The sequence below is a fragment of the Grammomys surdaster genome, unplaced genomic scaffold (assembly GCF_004785775.1).
Source record: "Grammomys surdaster isolate TR1022 unplaced genomic scaffold, NIH_TR_1.0 67, whole genome shotgun sequence".
Lineage (NCBI taxonomy): Eukaryota > Metazoa > Chordata > Mammalia > Rodentia > Muridae > Grammomys > Grammomys surdaster.
This window is the reverse complement of record NW_021604569.1, coordinates 19,735,834-19,756,555: the sequence shown is the minus strand read 5'-3', so window position 1 is coordinate 19,756,555 and position 20,722 is coordinate 19,735,834. Positions and strand designations below refer to the sequence as shown.

Genomic DNA, 20,722 nt, shown 5'->3' with positions numbered 1-20,722 from the left:
CTGAATCTTCACATGGAGGGGGGAAGAAACCCCAAACCAGATACTGAGAATGAACATTTAATATCCCAATGCCAGAATCTCCATAGGCATTTACTCCTGACCCAGAGGCTCCTGGTCCCTGCTCTAAACCAAACCTGATCATCTTGTTGGGGAGTAAAATATGTCTTGGCTAGCTTGTTAGCTTTTTAAACTTTCTTCCAGGGAATTCTTAGAATTGGGCAATAAGGGGAAACCTGCAGCAGCCTAAAAAGGTGGTAACGTTTCAAGTCACAATATAGTCTTTCATAACAAACCAGGATTTGCTGGCAGTCTAGGCTTAGGATAAAAACACAGAATCCCTACAAATATGATGGGGAGGGCATTTGATTCCATGAAGCAGGACCACTGTGGGTTCAAGGTCAGTCTGGACTAGGTGCTGAGACACTTTCTCAAAAACAGTAAATAAACGGGGGATGGGGAAATGGCTCTATCTGTCAAGTGCTTGCTGCATAAAGAGGAGACTTCACACAAGGTGGCCAAGATTCACTCTCAAGGAGACAGGCAGCCCTCCTAACACTTAAGATGTATGGTCCTGGGAATGGAGGTCTGACACAGCAGGACCAACAAGGCCTAGTGAGAGAAAGCCTTAGGGCACAGCAGCAGTCTTAATAAGAGACAAGGTGCAAGCACCTGCCACAGCAAGAGTGACAAAGAAGACAGATCAGAAAGAGCACAGTGTACCCACAGTGACTGCTGACCAAGCTGGGCCTTTCTACATGAAAGGTCCACAATCCCTTGATCACAATGGTGAGCAGTGGATCAGTTTTGGAGCTGAGAGTTCACTCTGCATCACAGAGCAAATTGGTAAACAGTCATGTATCAGTATCAGACATGCAGTGGCAAATGCAAAGAAAGAAGACAATGGAACCAAAATATCCAAAAGCAAATCTCTGAGATGTTGAATTCCAAACAAGAACTCATATTTTCTATGATGTCTCCATCTTTTTTAAGCTTTCAAACTATAATTCTTTTTTATAATTTTATCTTTTTAAAAACTGTAACATAATTATACCACTGCCCCTACCCCTCCCCACCTCCTACCACACACCTTGTTCTTATTTAAATTCATGGCCTGTTTTTCTTTAATTGCTGATACATAATACACACACACATATAAACACACACACACATGTTCCAAAATACACAAACCAACCTGCTTAGTCTGTACGTTAACCTGTATTTATATATTTTCATCGCTGACTATTTGTTATCTGATAATCATTTGCCATGCTCTTTCCTGGTGACTGTTTTTCCTTCTCTTGGCAACCCTTGGTTGCCTGGAGTTCTCTGTGTAGAGTTGAGGCCTCCTGAGCTTTCCCCAGCCATGTTAACATGTCTATTGGCATTGTCTGGCCCAGGACATGTTTAAGCAGCCATGCTGGTAAGACTTTATGGGTGTAACTTCTCTGACGTTTCTAAAAGACACTATCTCTTAACAAAGTTCCAGTTCCTTTGTCAATATCTTTTAAGGTTTTCACATTTTTACTTTCTAAAATTAAGACAAGTCCTGGATTCCCTTTGGAGAAACAAATCTTCTGCTTCTTTTCTCTCTCCTTTCTGCATGACCTGTGTTGGCTCTTTCTGAGCCTCTGGTTTTAGATTATAGTCACTTCTGCCCATCTTCACAAACTCAAGTTTGGTCAATAACCATTTCCTCCTCTCTGAGAAGTCCACACAGGAACCCAAGTAGATGTGGCCTTCCCCACTTTTCTAAGGTGATGTCCCCCACCAGGTACCACAGTCTTTACGTATCCAGAGACAGTAGGGTAGATCTAACAGCTCCAATGAAGGACCTGCTCTTCCTATTCTTCAGGCGAGATAACTCAGAAGTTAGGTTCTACCACATGTCCAAGGCAGTGAGAGAGCAGATCTCAAGCTCCTAGGGATGAAGCGACACCCAGAGCCAGAACATGGCATCAGCCTTGTCCCCACTAAACGCCAATAGCATCTACAACAGAGGCCCCACTGGCAGCCGTTCCTCCTCAGCAGTGGGAGGTGAAAGGGGAAGAGGAAATCCCTAAGGATGGGGGCACTAAGCTTGAGAAATGAACTAGACCCAAGAACGGGGTGGACCAAGGAGCATCCACAGGGATTGGCATGCTCTCTTACACATTCACTGCCATTCTGCAGTCCCTCAGCCTGGCCCGGCATGCTCAGGTCTGTGTTAGACTCTCACACTTACTGACACACACAGCGCTCCCTCTCAGACATTTGGAGTCTTTTACACTGATGCATGTGAACACACCCAGTCTCTCACTACACTCAGTCACACTTTCTCTGCACTGTTCTCATCCATGGTCACTCCAACATATTCCATATGTATACTCTCTTACACCTCACACTCAGGCATCTCGTCACTTCCACATGTCCAGTCTCCCAAAGCCTCCCTATACTCTCACAAATTCACTCACACACTGATGTCCACACTGACACAGCCTCTGCCTGCACACGCATAGCTCAGGTCCTGTGCTCTCAATGCTAAAGGAGAGCTTCAGCACCCCAACCCACTTGTGCAGGCCCACATTCCTGGGTACTACCGAAGTGGGTCTCCCCACTTGAGGATGACTACCAGGGAGAAGGGTGCTGGCATTCCTAAAAATGAGCTTCTTCCGAGATGAGGAGCCTCCAGCATCCTTACTTCCAGGGGCTATGGAAGAATGTGTGGCCCAAAGCTCTCCCTCTTACAGGAAGGAGTCCTTCCTTGTCTATCAGGTTTCTTGTGCTGTCACCCTGTCCCTAACGTCTACAATGACCCTATGACAGTGAGTTACGCCAAGGTCCTGAGCCCCAGACATAGACACCAAAGCCTCAGAATAAAGGTAGGGATAGGGACTGCCCATAGAAAATCACAGGTACCTCCACTTCACCCTGACACCTCTCAGCACGCTAGGGCCTCTTAGTCACTGTTCTCAGGTAGGAAAGACACAGAAGCAAGCAGACATTTCTACTCACACCCTGATTATCTTAAGATCTGGAAGGAGGCTGGCTGCCACAGGGACATTTCTTATGTCCTAAAGGCAGGTCACCTCTCTTTAGAAAGACTGAAACAGTAAGCAGGGCATCTCTGAGCTGCTGCCTCCCTTGGGCTCAGAAGATAGAGGTGGCAGTAGCCACCTGCCCAGGCATGGTGCTGATCTCTGCGACCATTCCTAGATCTCAGCTCTGATGTCCATTCCAATGATGGGGTCTGTGAGTGGGTGAGAGATGGGAGGGCAGGAAACAGAGAGTGGAAAAACAGATGAACTGGGACCTGGTCTGCACCCTATGCTGAAGGCTGACTTCTCAGGCTTCTCTTAGAGAGCCAGTGGTGGTTTGTCAAACACATGCTCTCAATGCTCCCTTCCCTGGGAACAGTGTGAGGAAGACACATGGCTTGTTTGTTTATTTTTCTACTCTAGGCTCAACATGTGAGCATCTGCAGGGGAATAAATCCTTGATGCTCACTAGGTTATACACTTCACTAACCTAAATCCACCTGTACACACAGCCACTGCTATGTACCACCCTTTGTCCTCCCCTGCTCAGGGTGTGTCCCTGGGACTATCTATCTGCAAGTTCCTTAGCAGGACTCCAGGGGCTGGGGATGGGAGTCTGGGGCTGCATCAGAGCCTCATGTTTCCCTCTATGGCTGCTGTTCCATAACTGTAGAGGCAGAAACAGCAAAGTACAGGTTTACATTATATGGGCCCCAAACTGACTTCAGAGCTCTAGCGTAAAGCTGACTTGATAAGCTTGGGCAATCTGAATAGCAAAATACTTAATGAGTCAAGGAGGATATAGGCAAACCCTACTCTCTGAACAGTGCACATAATTCATGACATACAGGTGGCCACGGCAATATTTCTCATCTCCCTGTAAGAAATCAAATCCAGAGGAACACAGAAAAGGCAGAAAAATAAAATGAAACAAAAGGACTTCATGGCATCCTGGTGGATACTCTACGGTCACTACTAACGATGGTCTGATGTGCAATCTAAGAGCTGTGCTGGCTTGAAGGAGCCTTCTGAGGATTTTGTGCAGCCTCACACTCACACCAGCCCCTTCTGGTTTCTGAAAACACCCAAGTGAAACAGGGACCAACCAAATCAAGCTCAAGGGAACCTTTGCAGGCACCGGCCCTCTCCCATAACTCTGGCAGACCCACCTGTAACTGCTGGGCCTAACTGGCTCCCTTCCCACCGGTGCCTGCTGGGCCCCCCATTGTTATGGGGAGCTACACCTTCTTCCAGCACATCCCTTGCGAGTAAAGAGGAAACCTGAACTGGCCCCTGGCGTTTATAAAAGCTCAGGGAGCTCAGAACCATCAGGGAACACAGAGTATAGTACCCTACAGTTATGCTGATGAGCCTTGTTCCAGAACTCTCCACACAGCTAGGCTCCCCATAGAGGGAGGGACAAGCAGAAAAAAGGATGTGCTTTGCTTGGCAGCATATCTGGATGCCCCACAGCCCACCAACTGTTACCAGTGCCTCTGAGCTTTCAGCTGTCTTTACATGGGTCATCCTTCCATCTGACCCAAAGGATCCACCAGACCTCAGGCAATAGCTTAAGACCTGAGTCTCTATGTCCCCTTTACTGCTACTCCCCAAGACCATGCACTGATATGTGAGCACACCCTCTGAGCACTGTCCAGGACCACCACAGACCCTGTCAAGCGTAACAGGAGCTGAGACTATCATGAGTCTCTGGAGGGCACAGAACCTCAGAGAGACTGGGAAGCTGATGCTAAATCACTGAGAACACAAGATAGGGACAGAGCCCTATAGCCCTCCAAGGCCAGGCAGCTGTGTGGGCAGTATCAGGGCAGGGCAGCGACAGCCAGGGTAGGGGCACCCCAACCAAGGCCACCATGATAGTAGGGAGATCATGACAGGGAACCCCCTCAAGTACTTCATCTCGAGACACTGGAGGCCTTGTGGGAAGGGTTGCAAAGCACAGGGCCCAGAAGAATTGGATTCAGGCCAAGATTGTCAGGCACTGTGTTAACCTGCAGGACTGAGTTCAGGATAGCCCAGAATAGGTAACATTGTTATTGGGAAGCTCTGAGTTTGTGGGGGGGGGGGGGTGCGGGGGGAGAGGAGTTTGGACCACTTAGCTGGAAAGCTACATTTTAGACTAAATCTCCCACAATGCTCCTTGGCACTTCTCCACTTCTACAAATACACCAAACTCCTAGTCATGAGAATGATACCAAACCCCTCCTCACTGGTCTGTGTCCTTCAATGGTGCTATGGGCCACCCAGAAGTTTCTTGGTATCACCTGGCTTATCTGGAAAGAGGGAGAGGAGTACAGAGCAGGAGGCACCATGACACCCATACTGACTCTTCAGGGCAGAATCCTCTCATCAGTGAGGCGTATGGCACACTCTGCTGCTAAAAGAAATCTACCAGTCCTGTGGGAGGCAGCCTATGGGGCAATACATGACCACTGGCTGTGCTCTACAGCACGGTCCCAAACTCTAGCCCCATTAGAAGCAACCCGAGGAAACATCCCACCCTCAAAGAGGCACGGGTCAACTCCGAGTGACTAGATACATAGCCACAATAGTAAACACATGGTTCTCCAGCAGAGTGTCATTACGATCCTCCACTGAGAGCCTCGCCCTTCCTCTTCTCCATCTACTCTTCCTTTGGTGCTATGGCATGACTGTCAAAGCTTTCAACTTGAAGGCATAGCACATCTGGACCCAGGAGTCAGTTGGTGAGCATAAAGTACCTCACACATTCAAGCCCCTACCAGGCCAATCACCCACCCTTTGCAGACCGAAGCACACACAGGCATCCTTAGCACCCGAATCCCAAGAGCCTTCAGGTGGTTACATTGTGCAGTATAAAGAAGAGATGAAATCAGGAAAGACTATGCCCTACCCAGGTGACAGTGGACACAGGGTCTCTTACCAGAACTCTATACAGATATGCAGTGGGATGGACAGGTTAACTTGCTTGGCCACATTGAGCATCTCAATGGTACATCTCAGAATGCACCGAGCATCTCACATGCACACAGTCACACACAACTAATGAAAATGAAAGGGAACAGGTCCATGAGCACTGCCCACTCTGCAACACAATCCTTATTTTCAATTTCGGACACTAGAAGGAGAAGCATGGGTAGGTGATGGGTTTGTCTTTACAGGATCATGTAAGCACGAGGCAAGGCTGGCACACATGGCATGTGGGTGGTTTCAGAAACTCCCTCAAATTCCTGAGAGTGAAAACAAATACAAGGAAGGCTGTTTTGTGCTGAGGTAGGGGCCTCCTGAGTTCAGCTCATTCAAGTACACAGGCAGAAAACCTCTACAGAGAGTGAATAGAGAAAGGCACAGGGAGACAAGGCTAGCTCAGCTAAAATGTGCCCTGGGATGGACTAATGTGTTCTCTTTCAGCAAGCTGAACCAAGACAGGTTTGTAAGTCTGGTTACCTGGTGGGCTTGTTCCTCAAGAACAGGTGGCATGCATTTCCTGTAAAGAAAGTGGGTAGGACACTGAGAGCCCACACGCTGAGTGCCATCAGTAAGAAGGCAGGAAAATCCCTCTGTGTATACACAAGGCCATCCCTTCCTTGCCATCTCTGTTCCTAACCTGGTCCTAATAGGGAAGGAGACTTCTGCAAAGCTTCAACAGAGGAAGGGAATGGAATTGAAGATGTGCTCCCAGAATCCTGAAAGTGCTTGCTTTGGTGAAGCCATATCTGAAAGGGAGAAAACATATCCCCAAACCTAGGAAGACCGTCTCCACATTGCTGAATGAACTCTGCATATAAAGATCTCCAAGCTCCAAAAGGGATCTCTGGTCACTTCACCCACGACTAGCATCTAGGACATTCCACTCACTGGTAGGGTTCCAGGATCCAGTTATAGTTTCTTCCTTTTATGTTTAAGTAACGTCCTCTACAGAGGACATCTACAGAGGACACAACATGTCCCATAGTCAAGGCCCACGTCATGACACCGAAGGCCATGTGGCAGAATCAGAAATGACAGCTGATCTTACAAAGCATGACAACTGTCAGAGCCTCTTCATCCTGATAGAGAGAAAGAATTTGACCTCCATTATATGGATCACAAAAGGCAATTCTTCCCAGAAGTGGCCTTCTTAGAAATGGGTCTCTCATGAGATGACAACATATATATTGAGAAGGCAAAGAAAGCTTCTAGAGATGAGCTGTCCATGTATGAGGCTGGAGGTGGCTTCTCTAGCAAACTCAGCAAGAACTGCCCTGTGACCATCTGGTAATAAGCAAATAGGTATTCAAACAGGTATGTGTACACACATGTGCATACCATTAATATTCACAACAGCCAAATGCTGATAGAATCCTAATGTCACTGACAGATGAATAAATCAGCAATGGAGTATTATTTAGCAATAGACAGGAATGAATCTCCAATAGTCACAGACCTTTAAACATAATGTGCTCTGTAAGAGAAATCAGCCAAGAAGAGCCACATAGTATACAACTGCATTTATACCAGAAACAAGACCAGCTAATCTAGGGAAGTAGGTTAGTATGCTGGGGGCTAAGGTTGGGTGGATGGGAAGGGATTGCTAATGGTTACAGTCTTCTCTGGGAGGAATAGGAAAGTTCAGAACCACAGGGTGGTAGGGGCTGTATAGCAGTATAGCTGTCCTAGAAGAACTGTGACCTGGTAGCTTCCCAGCCCCTGCAGGGAAAATCCCAAGGCCTCCCATATGTCAAGTCAAGCAATGCTGTACCACTGAAATGCATCCCCAATGCAGAACTCTCTCCCATCTGAAATTCCTCTGCAGAGCTGGAAGCAAACGCCACCCATGACATCTCCATGCACCAAGTCCCTTCAAGTGTCTCTGGGATGTGACTTCCGACCCATAACAAAGTCCCACCCATAGTGCTTCCCTGTCAGACCTACCTTCACCATTGATTGGACAGTGATCATATGGATGAGCCATGAGCTGCCCAAGGACCCAGGGCTCACCCTCTGGGTTCCTGGAACACAAGACTGAAATGGCGGGTGCGGGGGTACCAAATCCATCCAGCAGTACTCCCTGACATCTCTGCCTGGTACTGGATGTTTAGTACCAAGCCTCCCCAAGTACCACACTCTCTGGGAGCATCTTTCTGGCCATTATCCCTGTGCCAGCCATGCCTGGCTGTGAGGGTCTCATGGAACAACTCCCCAGATTCCTTGACTTGCTAGCGGTGATGGTGACAGAAATGTGTTAGCAAAGGTGAACTGCATGAGGGTCTCCTCTCCCACATCTCTGGTCCCTGCCATGAAAGCACTCAAGGGCAGAACTACCAGCTGCAATCTGAAGCTTCATGCGCTCCTCCCATAGCAAAGGAATTCTAAAAACACAGGCAGGAAGGCTAGGGTGCTTTGTGCAGGAAGTGCTTGCCAGGTTCCTGTCATCAGGCCACTGAGACTAATGGAACAAGAATCATATATTCTAACAACACGAAACAAGACGTCTCCAAGGTATGGAACAGGCAGCCAGCCTTTTGTCACGCACAGAAGGACAGGCACCACAGGATGCCTCTCTTCTCAGGTACCACCACCATGCCACTGACACTTAAAGGCTGGGATCCCATAAATCTACCCACTTACAGGCTGAATTGAAGTTGCACAGACTGGGATTCTGCCAAATCAGATACAGCCAAGATACATCACACCAGAGTGAGGACACAGTCCTCCTGGCCAGTGGGCACTCTGAGGACACAAAATCCCCTAAAGGAACTAACTGCCTGTCCTCACTCAGTTTTACAAGGGATCGGACACTGCAGTCAGCAGCGCAAGCGCCAGACTCCTATGGTGGAGACAGGCTGCTGCACAACTTCACCTCACCTCAGTGTCCATCTAGCAGAGCAGCTGGAGCAGGACGGTGTCTACATTGCTGCCGGACAAGATCTCTGTTCACAAATACCTCTACAGTTTTTCCCCGTCCCAGCAAACATCATGAAGAAGCATGGCTGGTGAAAAGGGCAGGACTGCAGCAGAGTGAAGGGACGGCCAAGAGATGCAGAGTGCACAAGAGGGGACGCTTCTTACTTACTGGTGGACTGGAATCATTAGACCAGAGAGGGTACTCAGAGTAATTATCTCTACTACCATCCCAGCCATCACTGTACCACCACCATCTTCTCAATCACCATTACCACCACCACCATCATCATCACTATGGAAACCATCACTATAGTCACCATCACCACTGCCACTATTGCCGCCGCCACCATTTCCTGGGACAAAGAAACAAAACAGCCTCTTCTAGCAAATGACATTACTTTCTATTGAGCAGATCCCACGAAATCTACCTAACATCCCTCAAACCAACTAACAACAACAAATTCCTTCAAGTCCAGTAGAATGAACGTTTCTAGCTAGAATTAAAAAAAATCTCACATTAGCTATTTATCACCAATAGCTAAAATAACCATTCCAGAAAAAAAGGAGGGTTATTTTGGTACAGGACTTTGGAGGTTTCAATCCACAATCAGTTGGTCCTGCCGATTTGGTCCTAAACCCATTATAGCAGAAGGATGTGACAAAGTGAAATCCCTCCTCATGGCCAAAGAGCAAGGGAGAGGAGAAAGAGAAAGGACAGGGTTTCCACTATTCCTCTCAAGGGCACACCCCCAATCACCTAAAGGCCTGCTAGGCTCTACTATTTACAGTTTCTACCACATCTCAATGGCACCTTGTAGGAGCAAGCATTTATCATGTGGACCTTTGGGAGATCTGAACGATGTAGGTGTGTTTTCTGTCACTACCATCGCCACCATCACTGCCATCCCAACCAGCACCGGCTGAAGCCACAGCAGTACCATTATTCCTACTGTACTGTGAAAGAAACATCCTCAGATGCACAACCTTCAAATTTGGTTTCTTTTCAGAAATAACTCCCACAGAGGGAGTGTACTGTCTGCTATTCCCTGCAGAGCTAATGTGAGTGACACCACACAGCTCTGCTGGAGTACAGTTCCCAGGATGAGCCTGGCATAGCTCTCCTCAACTCCTTACTACACATGGTAGCTCTCGTGCATTTAAGACATGAGCTGGAACGTGAAGGATTTTACTGACTTGAGGGTGCTGAGGCTCCGGCATCCTACAGTGAACCTGCATCTATGCTCAGAATTGAGAGCTCAGCAGGAGCTGGCATTGGGATCAAGAGGAAAGGTGGGCCAGGGCGGGCTCATGGAAAAGATACAGCACTCTGGGAAATTTGCAGCCCAGAATCTCCATGTGTGTACAAGACTCAGTACGGTTGTAGTCAAGCAATTCCACATCCACAGTAAGGCTGAGTTTCGTGCACAGAAATGTCCTGGGAACAACATGAAACCTTTCAGTGTCACTGGGCCTTCCCTATTCAGCCCTGCAGCTCAGCAGCCCTCACTCCCCTTCCCATCCAACTAACTGAGAGAACAGGCCTGGACAACCCGAGAACTGTTTAAAGGCTTTATAATACCCCAAAACTTACAGGGGTTCAAAAATCAGCTGCTTAGCCATTTGCACTATTCTGAATTTCTCTGATGTCTAGGGATTTCTGTTTTATAACATTCATCACTAAATCTTTCTATTCAGAGATGGGAACATGTACACTGAAACGTATCTCTTAGGATCAGGAGCTAGAGAGGTGGCCCAGGGTTTAAAAACACTGGCTACTCTTCTAGGGGACCTGTGTATGAGTCTCAGCACCCATATGGTGACTAACAATCTTCTGTAACTCCAGTTCCAGAGCATTTGATGCCCTCTTCTGGACTCTGTGGACACTAGACATACAAATGGCACATAGACATACATGCAGGCAAAATACCTATACACATAAAAAAGTTTAAAAATAAATAAACAAATTTTAATTCAATTTTAAAATTTAAGATCGATATGGTTCTCGTATTTTCTCTACCTGCTAGGGAGGAAAGAATATCCTCTTCTTCACCCAGGTGGATAAGTACATAAGCATTTTTTGATGAGATTTTTATCAAAATAAGTTTTCCTGTGTTGAGCTCCAAGAGCCAGGTTGTGTAGCTGCCTACACCACACCTAGGCTTCTTATATCAAGTGTAGTGCAAGCCTGGGAGGATTTGGGAGCTAGGTGCTGACTTAACACAGGAAGTTCATCTTGGAAGAACAGCTGGCTATAAGAAGGTTGTCACCTTATCACGGGCCCAGCTGTCCTCACGCTGAGTTCTGTGTTCATTCCTGCTGCTTGGGGACAGAACCTCATTTGCAGCAGAATGCCGAATTTCAAAAACACCTTCTTGCTTTATACACACACACACACACACACACACACACACACAGATACAGACAGATACACACATACACACACATACATTCCTGGTATATATATTATGATACCACTATAGTTCCAAGGATTAACAATGATCCAAGATGCCTGTTGAACAAAGACATATTAATAAATTATTAATCTACCAACTTTAATCTAACTTTTCTATAAGTAGAAAAGTTATTTCATTTGATAATTATACTCTAATTATACTCATGTTTACAAGAAGAGGGATTAAAAAGGATCTAAGATTAAAATAAAGCTCTAGTTAGTAAAGTGGCCCATTTCTTCAGTAATTTAATGAAGGCCAATGTGAGGGCAGAAGCCACAAACTGATGCTCTCCAGTCCCTGGCTGTGTACCTGCTTTCCTACAGGAATGGGGTATCCGTCAGGACTGTATTTAGTCAACTAGAAAAAAAGGCACCTGGGCCTGAGTCCTGTGTCCACCCACAAACACCGTTAGTCACCATCAAAGCTTTCCAAACCTCAGGAGAGGATTTTGCTTCTGGAAAAAGGACCTTTGATTTATTCTTCCCAGGTACAGTCTTCCAAGAACATTTGTTAACATTGTTTAAACGTTTCCACTGAAACCTTAGAACTCCAAATAGAACTCCAAATTTCCTTTAAGAATTCAATTTAATGAGCTCACGCGCCTACAAGAATTGACCTGGCCTGTGTCCTCGGTCACTGCTACTCTTTCTGCTGTAGTAGCAGGGGTTGTTAACGGCAACACCACAGCCTCAGAACTGTACTGGGGAGAACACACACCTACCAGCACTCCAACCAACTAAAAGATCATGCTGCTTGTCCAGTGATGCATCCCAGCACAGGAGAGGTAATGTAATCTGACTTCTCTTCTCGCCTTTCATCATCAGACACTGGGATAGCCCTTCCTTTCCACAGAGAGCAGGAACAAAAGTTACAGCAGCCCTGTCCTTTGATAACAGCATGCCAGTTAGCTGGTAGTCCATACAATTCTGACACTGGCTACAAGGATTCATGCTACAAGATCTTCTTCCTGCCTGATGGAGAGGAGGCCAGACATCAGCCAGGCTACAACCTTCTAAAGAGGGTAGAGACCATGAGGTCTATACCAGAGTCCATGTGAACTCAAGCCTCGTCATCACCTAGTAACCTCCACAGCCATGACAGCAAGGTGAAGCAAGGTCCTGCAGCAAGGGTCCTTGGAAGATGAACCAAACCGTTCTGCCAGGACCCTAAAGCAATAGTCAGCCCACAGGGACTTCTACCATCAGCATCATTAGCACACAAGCTAAGGAGCATTCTCACACTCACTGAGAAGCACAGAAAAGCATCCATGGGAGGAAGAAGGAGCTGGGGACAACCTTCTCTTGCACTGTCTTTCTTGTCCTCCTGGTCCAGCTCCCAGCAACACCTACAGCTTCATCTTACCTGCCACCACCTATAGCCACTTCATCACCCTCACGTAGACACCTCTCCTTGGCCATTTCCCTCCAGGGATAACCTTGTGCAGATCCTAGCCCGAACTTTGTCCCTTCCATTAAATCCCAGACCCCTTTTTAGGATGCTCCGCCCATGTCGTACGCTCTGGCTTGCTGTCTGCCTTTTCATCCAATGATAAAGGTATCTCTCAAACCCTCTTGACTCGTGTTAACACACACAGGGAACACCTGGTAGTAATCTGATCCTAAAGCAGGTGTCAACACCCTGATGCAGTCTGCAGGAAACGCTCCCACAGGCTTAGCCAGAGGACATGTCCACTACTACCAAAATTAGCCTTGCCAAGAAGCCTCTGCTCTGATGTCCATTTCCTCTGGTTCTAAGGCAGAAAGGCCCACACAGTTCTCTCTCACCAACTCTCACCAGCTTCAGAAGGTGCAGTACATAGATGGTCCTTACACCGAGGCTATCACTCTTGCTAAGCTTAGGTCTGTGGTCTTGGTTCTAGATCACAGGATCCAGGAACTCGATCTGCTGTGTCTGAGTGTCTCTGAGGCCACCACACACACACACACTCTGCTTTCTGCCCCATGTACCTGTCTCCCTCAGTCCTCAAGGACCACTAAACTTCTCTCTAACACGTGGTGACTCCTGCCACCCATGAACAGCCTACATGAGGTCTCGGGAGCTTGGCCGATATATTTGTAAATAGGACAGTTTACATACCCTGACTGATTAATCAGATCTCTGTTCCTACACAAACCACTCAAGGACCCAACAATTCTTCTGACTCATGGAGACGCCTGGCATTCTTCCCTAAAGGAACGCTCTTGAACTGAGAAAAAATTTCACTATTGAGCCAACTCTTCAGATGTAGAAACTGAGGCTCAGAGAATGTACACATAGGTTCTGAATCACACAGCTAGCAGGTGGCAGAGGAATGTAGAGCAGGCTATCTGGTACTCTCAAACGACCTGCTGCACTCACCAACAGGCGTGACAAGTGTGTGAAATAAGACACTCATATTCCTCTTCAGGGGGCCCCACCCCTGTCCCAAACCATTTCTATAGGCAAGTTTTGCACCTCTTTGTTCCCACCATTCAATTCTGCTAACAAACCCTTACAGTGCCAAGGTACCGCTTGGATTCTAGGCCGCAGCTTGTGCTATTAGAAACTGCCCCAAAAAAGGCCTATCATGAGTTTCAGCAAATCCAAATTCCCAGCTGGATAACTTTCTACCTGACACCAATACTCATCAGCTCACCTTGTCGGCCAGGACTCCGGCCAGAGCCATCCACAGGGTCCAGCCTGCCACCACACCGGAGCCCATTTCCCATGCCATCAGGACACATAGGGCCATTGGCTGAGATGCCAAGGGCATTCAGATGTGTGGGGATGGGCTCAAAGGTGGGGTCCAGCTCCAAGATCAGCCTGTTAAGTTGCTCAATGGACTGGTCAATATCCAGAGTAGGAGAGCCTGGGGAGGGGCCAGTGTTCAGTTCCTGATGTACTCCATTCACGACTCTGTTGTCTTGAAATCTGGGCTGGAGTGTTTTACCAGGACAGAGCTGCTGTGTGTCAGAGGGATTTGGCCCATTGGTGATGCCCTTCTGAACAGCCACTCTGCTGCTGGCTCCACGGGTAGGAGTAACTGGGATGTGGGGTTGGGGCTGGGCAAGGCCAGCACTGTCCACTGTACTGCGGCTGCCAAGCCTGGCCTCCCCATCTGAGGCAAAGCTGTACTGGTGAGCAGCCACCATCTGCTGCTGACGTACCCAAGTCTGGGTGGAATAGTTACTTTGCCCATAGGCCTGCACTGGGGTAGGTGCAGAGGGCTTCCTCAAGAGGGGCTGCAGCTGCTTTTGCTCTCGGACCCCACACATCCGCTCCCGCTCATAAAGGGAGTCTACACCAAGGCCCAGGTCTGGAGGAAGAACACCATTATGATCCTCAGCAACACCATTGCCAAAGCCATCAGACAGGAGGGAGTTCTGGCTGCTCTTGAGGCAGGTGAAAGGGCCCAGGTGGGTTGACTGGGGCCCTTCAGAGGAGGAGAGAGTACCCAGGCTGTCCACACTGTGCAGGTCATGGTGGGGCATCTCGTCATCTAGAATGTCAGTCTCCCGGTCCTTTAGGGCAGTGTCTCCATTCACATGGACCTGGGCTGGTACCACGTGGCGTGTACCGCTATACTTGCTGCGCATATCAGCCATGTCTTTGTGGGAGCTTGCAGAGTCTTCCAGGCCAAATCCACTGAGCAGCTGGTCCAACTCAGCCTTCTCCTGAGGGCTTAGGCCTCTCCGTGCTCCCGGAGTCAGACGTTCTTCTGTCTTATCAGTCCTGGCGGAGGCAGTCGAATGTCCCGAGTCACTGCTGACTGACAGGGTGTGGTCGCCGTGGTCTGGACTGCTAGTGGCTGGCATGCCCTGAGGGCTACTAGGGATGCCAGAATCTGAGGCACTCTTCTTCCTCACCTTGGCATACAGGCTGCCATCCACTGGGCCCTGTGTGTGTAGCACTGTAGGGAAAACAAAAAAAACAGGCTGTAAGCCAGGGAGAAAAGGCAGTAAGTACTACCTACTACAGTGGGCACACACTTTTTTAAATAGATGAGTGAATCTGTAATGCAATTCAATAGTAAACAAGTACAGTCTCAACTAGGGTCCCCAAACTCTACATAATCCTCTGCAGAGTGAACAGCAATAAAGAAGGATTGATATATCAGATATATTTGGCTAAAATCATTTCTGCCTTTCCTGCTTGGTTTCGTTTTGTCATGCTGAGGGTGGAACCCAGGGTCTCATGCATGCTTGTAAGCAACTGACCACTGATCTATTACCTAGGCTTCATACTTACCTACCCGTGTAGGAAACATCACACATACACACACATCTGTTTAGAAGTTTGGGGATTTTTCATTCTTTGAATCACTAATGTCATTATTTTGAATGTGGAGCCCAGCTCAGTTCATGTGAATCCCCAAGAATTCCCAAGATACACTTATCTACTTCTACCAATATATATATATATAGTGTTTTTTGAACATGCAGGGTAATAACTGTCATTAAGTTCACTATGTCACTGATAAGCTGCTGTCCCATCAGTGCTCTGGAATGTACTAAAATCTAAATATGCAGCTCAATGGGAAGGGAAAGGAAAGATAATGAATGGGAGGGGCTTGGAACTTGTGGGTACGGATACAGCACAAGATCACTAGGCAACACAGGTATCTGATGACTGTCAGATGTTGGATCCTTTGAGGCTGACATGCATGCACTACACGGAATGTCATGTAAACAATGTGGGCAGGAACAGCTGAACCTCCTGCTGCTGTTATTAATTAGGGCCCCAGCGGCTGTATGTGGAGATTCCCAAGCCACAATCTGCTGACTGGCAGTTGTAATTGCCTTGGCCACACAGAGCGTGCCACAGCAAGAGCTTCCTAAAATAAGCCCGAGTTCGCAGTCAGCACATCTCCCCTGCAAGGCTCCCCCATCTTCCTGAACTTTCTGTACTGTGGAATCTTAGGCACTCCACAGCAGAGGAGCTGCTGACGGCTGGGAAGCTGTTTAGGCACCTAGAATTCAAAGTTTAAGCCACTATCCACCTATCTGGTGGCTGCTGAGCCTATTCATACAGCAGCTCAGGAGAGACTAGCCCTGAGCACGTGTCTCATGGCCACTCAGAACAGCTGGACACTTGGTCACATGCAGCAACTGCTGCCTGCTTTTGGAAATACTGGGATTGGCTAGCATATTGGGAAAGGGGCTGAGAGGTATGGGGTTGCTGTGCCAAGTGATCACATATTCCTGAGAACACAGCTCCAAGGACATGCTTAGCCAGGGCTCCTTTCTCAATTTAACTGCACTGTAGGGCAAGCATGCAGACAGCAGGAGACAAGGCTGGAGAACACTGATGGGTAGTCTAGCCAACAGAAGCCCAACCACATTTTAAAGTAGAATTTGGGGGAGGGAAGCTCTGAGGATAGGAATCATATACACAAGCTGTAAATAGAGCAAGTCTTCAGAGAGAAGGCAAGCGGCGACATGCACATACGCTGGACTCAAGTGTGCAGTTATGGACCCTCATGTTGTTATTGCTTGTTTAAGGAGATCAGAGGCTCTGGGAGAGTAAATAACTTAAGATTAAGCAGCTGTCAGGAGTGGGAGGCACTGAGAATCCAGGCTCCAGGGACTGGGTGCACCTGCAGCTCCACACCACCAACCTGCATAGACAAGGCCAAGCTCACATACTTGAAGTTTCATTGGTGGCCCTGAGAATGATTACACAGTAAGTGACAGTGAGCGAGGTTTCAGACACAGAGAGACTGAAAGCATGTGCTACATCCAGCTTTGTTATATAAATACACAAGAAAATGGCTGGAAAGATGATTCTAAATCCGAAGTCACTTGCAAGTGTCACCTTCACAAAGAGAACAGAATCACTAAGGTTGTATATAGGTCCCTGAAAACACAACATTAGCTCATGCCTCGATCCCAGGCTCTCCCAACCAGGCATCCCCACCACAAGAGACGGAAGTGATTCTGTATGGAGGCTGGCCTGAGAACTAACAGCAGCACACACTAGCATCGTTCTAGGTCCATCTGGCACTGAGATGTTCTGCTATAGGAGACTCAACTACAGAAGACCCAGCACACCTCCTTCTGTTCTACACAGCATGAAGGAAAGGATGCTCATGAGAACTTTCTGCTCCATAAGAATTACATGGACGCTATGCTCCTACACACACCACACACACGCCACTACTCACATGCACCCCCCCCACCTACACACACAGATATCCCCTCCATTCCCCCCACCCCACCCCACCCATTTACACAGCAGAATGATGCCAGATGGCTGCTATTCCAGTTCCCTGCACAAGGCAGGTAGCCAGAGGACAAACAGATCCTTAGGACACAAGCTAAGGGCAGGGAGTCTGATCGTTTCAAGAGCTCATGCTGCTAAGACAGTTTGTTTCCAGCTTCCATTAGCTCTGAAGTAGGAGTCCTCCATAAATCTTAATTAAATGATACTGTGGCTTAAAAAGAAAGTGAAATACAAGAATAAACTGTAGAAATACTCTCCTAATTTTCCAATTTAAACTGGAAGGCAGCCAGAAAGTACTGATGTGCTCAGAGCCAAACTCCAAAGCACTCCCCCAGTGGTATGTGTTCTGCTGTGGTGGTTGTTTTGTTTTCTAGACAGGGTTTCTCTGTGTAGCCCTGGCTGTCCTGGAATTCAACTAAACCTCTTGATTTCTTCCTCTTCCTGGTGTGACCCTTGCCTCCTTGCCTCCCTTTTTCCATAAGTCATCTTTTGGTACCCATGAATTCCCAAAGCCCTCAATGAAAATGACTGAGCATTTGTCTAAACTCCATTCACATCCTCCCATGTGCTTTAAGGCATCTCAATGCCAAACCTGTGAGAATAGTGACTACAGCGTCAACCCTTGATTATGTAGTTGACTCTGTGGATGTGGAATCTGAAGCTACAAGGACAACTGCTTTAATGGTAGATTTTTTAACACGTCCCAAAGTTCAAAGGACAAACACATAGAAGCAGTCTGAAGCCAGCCTCCTTCTGAAAAGGAAGAATAAGCTCCCAGAACCAAAGAAGGACCTAACTGGAAACCCCAGCTCTCTAGGCATAGGGAAAGAAGCTCACCAAATCTCGCATTCAAGGTAACCTTCCACCCTATGGCCCCATTCCCTGTGTGCTGCCACCAGGCCCAGTCAGCCTGAAAGGGCCTCCCCTTCAGAAGCAGCTTGTATGCTGACTGGTCATGACATCCCCTTAGCCAGGGTTGGTAATCACACATCTGTACAGTGCAGAATGACTTATGCTACCCAATACTGGGGAGGTTACGGACTGAGAGAGACCCAGAGGGAACAAAGTACAGAGGGGACATTAGCATGTCCTTGAGGACCATGAAACAGCTGTTCCAGCATCTCCACACAGGAGAGAGCACTTCTCCCCTACCTCCCTGCCTCTCACACTCACTCTCTTATGCCCTTCCTGTCTGCCTCCTTCCCTCCCTTCCCTCTCTACCCCCTTCTTCTATCCTCTCCCCTCCCTGAAGTCCTACAGTTTGAATCCAGGAACTTATGCATATTGTGCAAGAATTCTACCAAAGACCTAATCCCAAACCTTCTCCCTGTTTATTTTGAGACAGGGTCTCACTAAATTGCCCAGATTAGCCTTAAATTTATCCTGTCGCTTAGGCAGCTGCTGAATTTGCAAACGTACTGCCTGGCAACCCAAAGAGCAGAGATGATAGGCCTGAGCCACCACGCTCAGCTCCAACCCTACCGGGAAAATGCAGCTTTCCCACAACCATGGAGAGGCATCCACAAAGTATTTCAGACGGAAGACCACCACTACCACTACCGACAACAACAACAAGCAAAGGAGGTGGAGAGATAAAACAGCAGTTAAGAACGCAGAGAGCTGAATTCAGTTCCTAGCACCCATACAACCTGCGGCCCACAACTAACCGTAACCCCAGCTCCCAGGGATCTGGATGGATGGCTTGTGCAGGCGCCTGCATTCATATGCACAGACCTTCATGTAGGCATAAACATCCACACACAATTAAAATGGAGAAATAATCTTTTTAAGAAGATGAGAACATCCCTTCCCTTCCCGGATAAAGACAATGGAAGGTGCACACCTGTGTTGCACATATGTGTCGACTGAGCTGAGGAAAGAGAGGGCAGCTGCAGACTTCAGAAGGTTTAAGGCCAAGCACCTGGAGACTTACACATATGAAGCTGCCCGCTGGCCCTGCCTCCAGTAGGAAGCTTACTGACACCAAGGAAGCATAAGTCTCACATGTCTAAGAAGCTGCCTTTGGGCCCTGACTTTAAAGATCACATGTTCTGTTTCTGTGACAAATTTGCTCAAAAAAAGCAACTGTTTGTTTCAAAGGAACTAACAGTGTCCTCATAAGTCTTCCAAAGGAAAAAAAAATCTCATCCTGCTCCCAAACCACTACGTGTGTATGTGTGTCTGTGTGTGTATGTGTGTGTCTGTGCGTGTGTGCGTGTGTCTGTGTGTGTACGTGTATGTGCCTGTGAGTGTGCGTGTGTCTGTGTGTATGTATGTGTATCTCTGTGTGTGTGTCTGCGTGTGTATGTGTGTGTCTGTGTGTGTGTATGTGTCTGTGTGTATATATGTCTCTCTCTCTCTCTCTCTCTCTCTCTCTCTCTCTCTCTCTCTCTCTGTCTCTCTCTCTCTCTCTCTCTCTCTCCCTCCCTCCCTCCCTCTGTGTGTGTGTGTGTATGTGTGGTATGTATCATGTGTTTACTGAGCATATGCAGACTTCTAGCTGTATATATTAGTTCATATATATGAACTAATATGGATACCAGGTGCACATGTAAATGAAATGTAGAGATCCCAGCAAAAGCCCAGGGCTAAGAACTACTCATCCATTGGGGAACAGAGAGAAATAGGAGATGGAAAGGAGGTGGGCATGTGGGCAGACCCACTGAAGCCAAGATAGAGTAGGACGCAGGGGACATACACCCTCCTGAGACCATTCTCATTGAATCAGGGGCTGCAGAAATTCCCACAACCCGATCAGAGATGCCGTGATCCTATATCCCCCCCTCTCCTGTAACTCAACTGAAGTTGATAAACTGCTGTCCCTGTGACCCCAGGGACAACAGTTTGATTGGCAAGCATCCACTAACCAGAGAAGTAAAACCCAAGTTACAGATGGAAAGAGAAGCACAGGGCAACTGAACTAATGCTGAACACTTTTAAAAGGCCAACGGGGGGGGGGGGGGGGGGGATGAAGATACAGCCTGGTGATCAAGAGCAGAAGGGCTTGCAAGGTAACTTACAACCATGGGAACTCCAGTTCCGGGGCATCCAAGGCTTTCTTACAGCCTCCTGGGATACCAAGTGCACATGTATGTTGTACACAAAGTTGCATGCAGGTAAAGAAACAAAAACAAAACAAAACGTACACAGGACAGGACAGGGGAGGGA

General features: G+C 47.7%; 1 protein-coding gene across 3 annotated transcripts in view; it reads right to left on the bottom strand.

Moving 5' to 3' along the window:
- The window catches only part of Tns3 (tensin 3), a 232,968-nt gene that overhangs the window by 47,533 nt on the left and 164,713 nt on the right, over positions 1–20,722 (bottom strand). For all 3 annotated transcript variants that reach the window (XM_028777165.1, XM_028777157.1, XM_028777161.1), the window contains one exon: positions 13,989–15,242. In XM_028777165.1, coding sequence (XP_028632998.1) covers positions 13,989–15,242 — 1,254 coding nt within the window. The remainder of the gene's footprint in view (positions 1–13,988; positions 15,243–20,722) is intronic.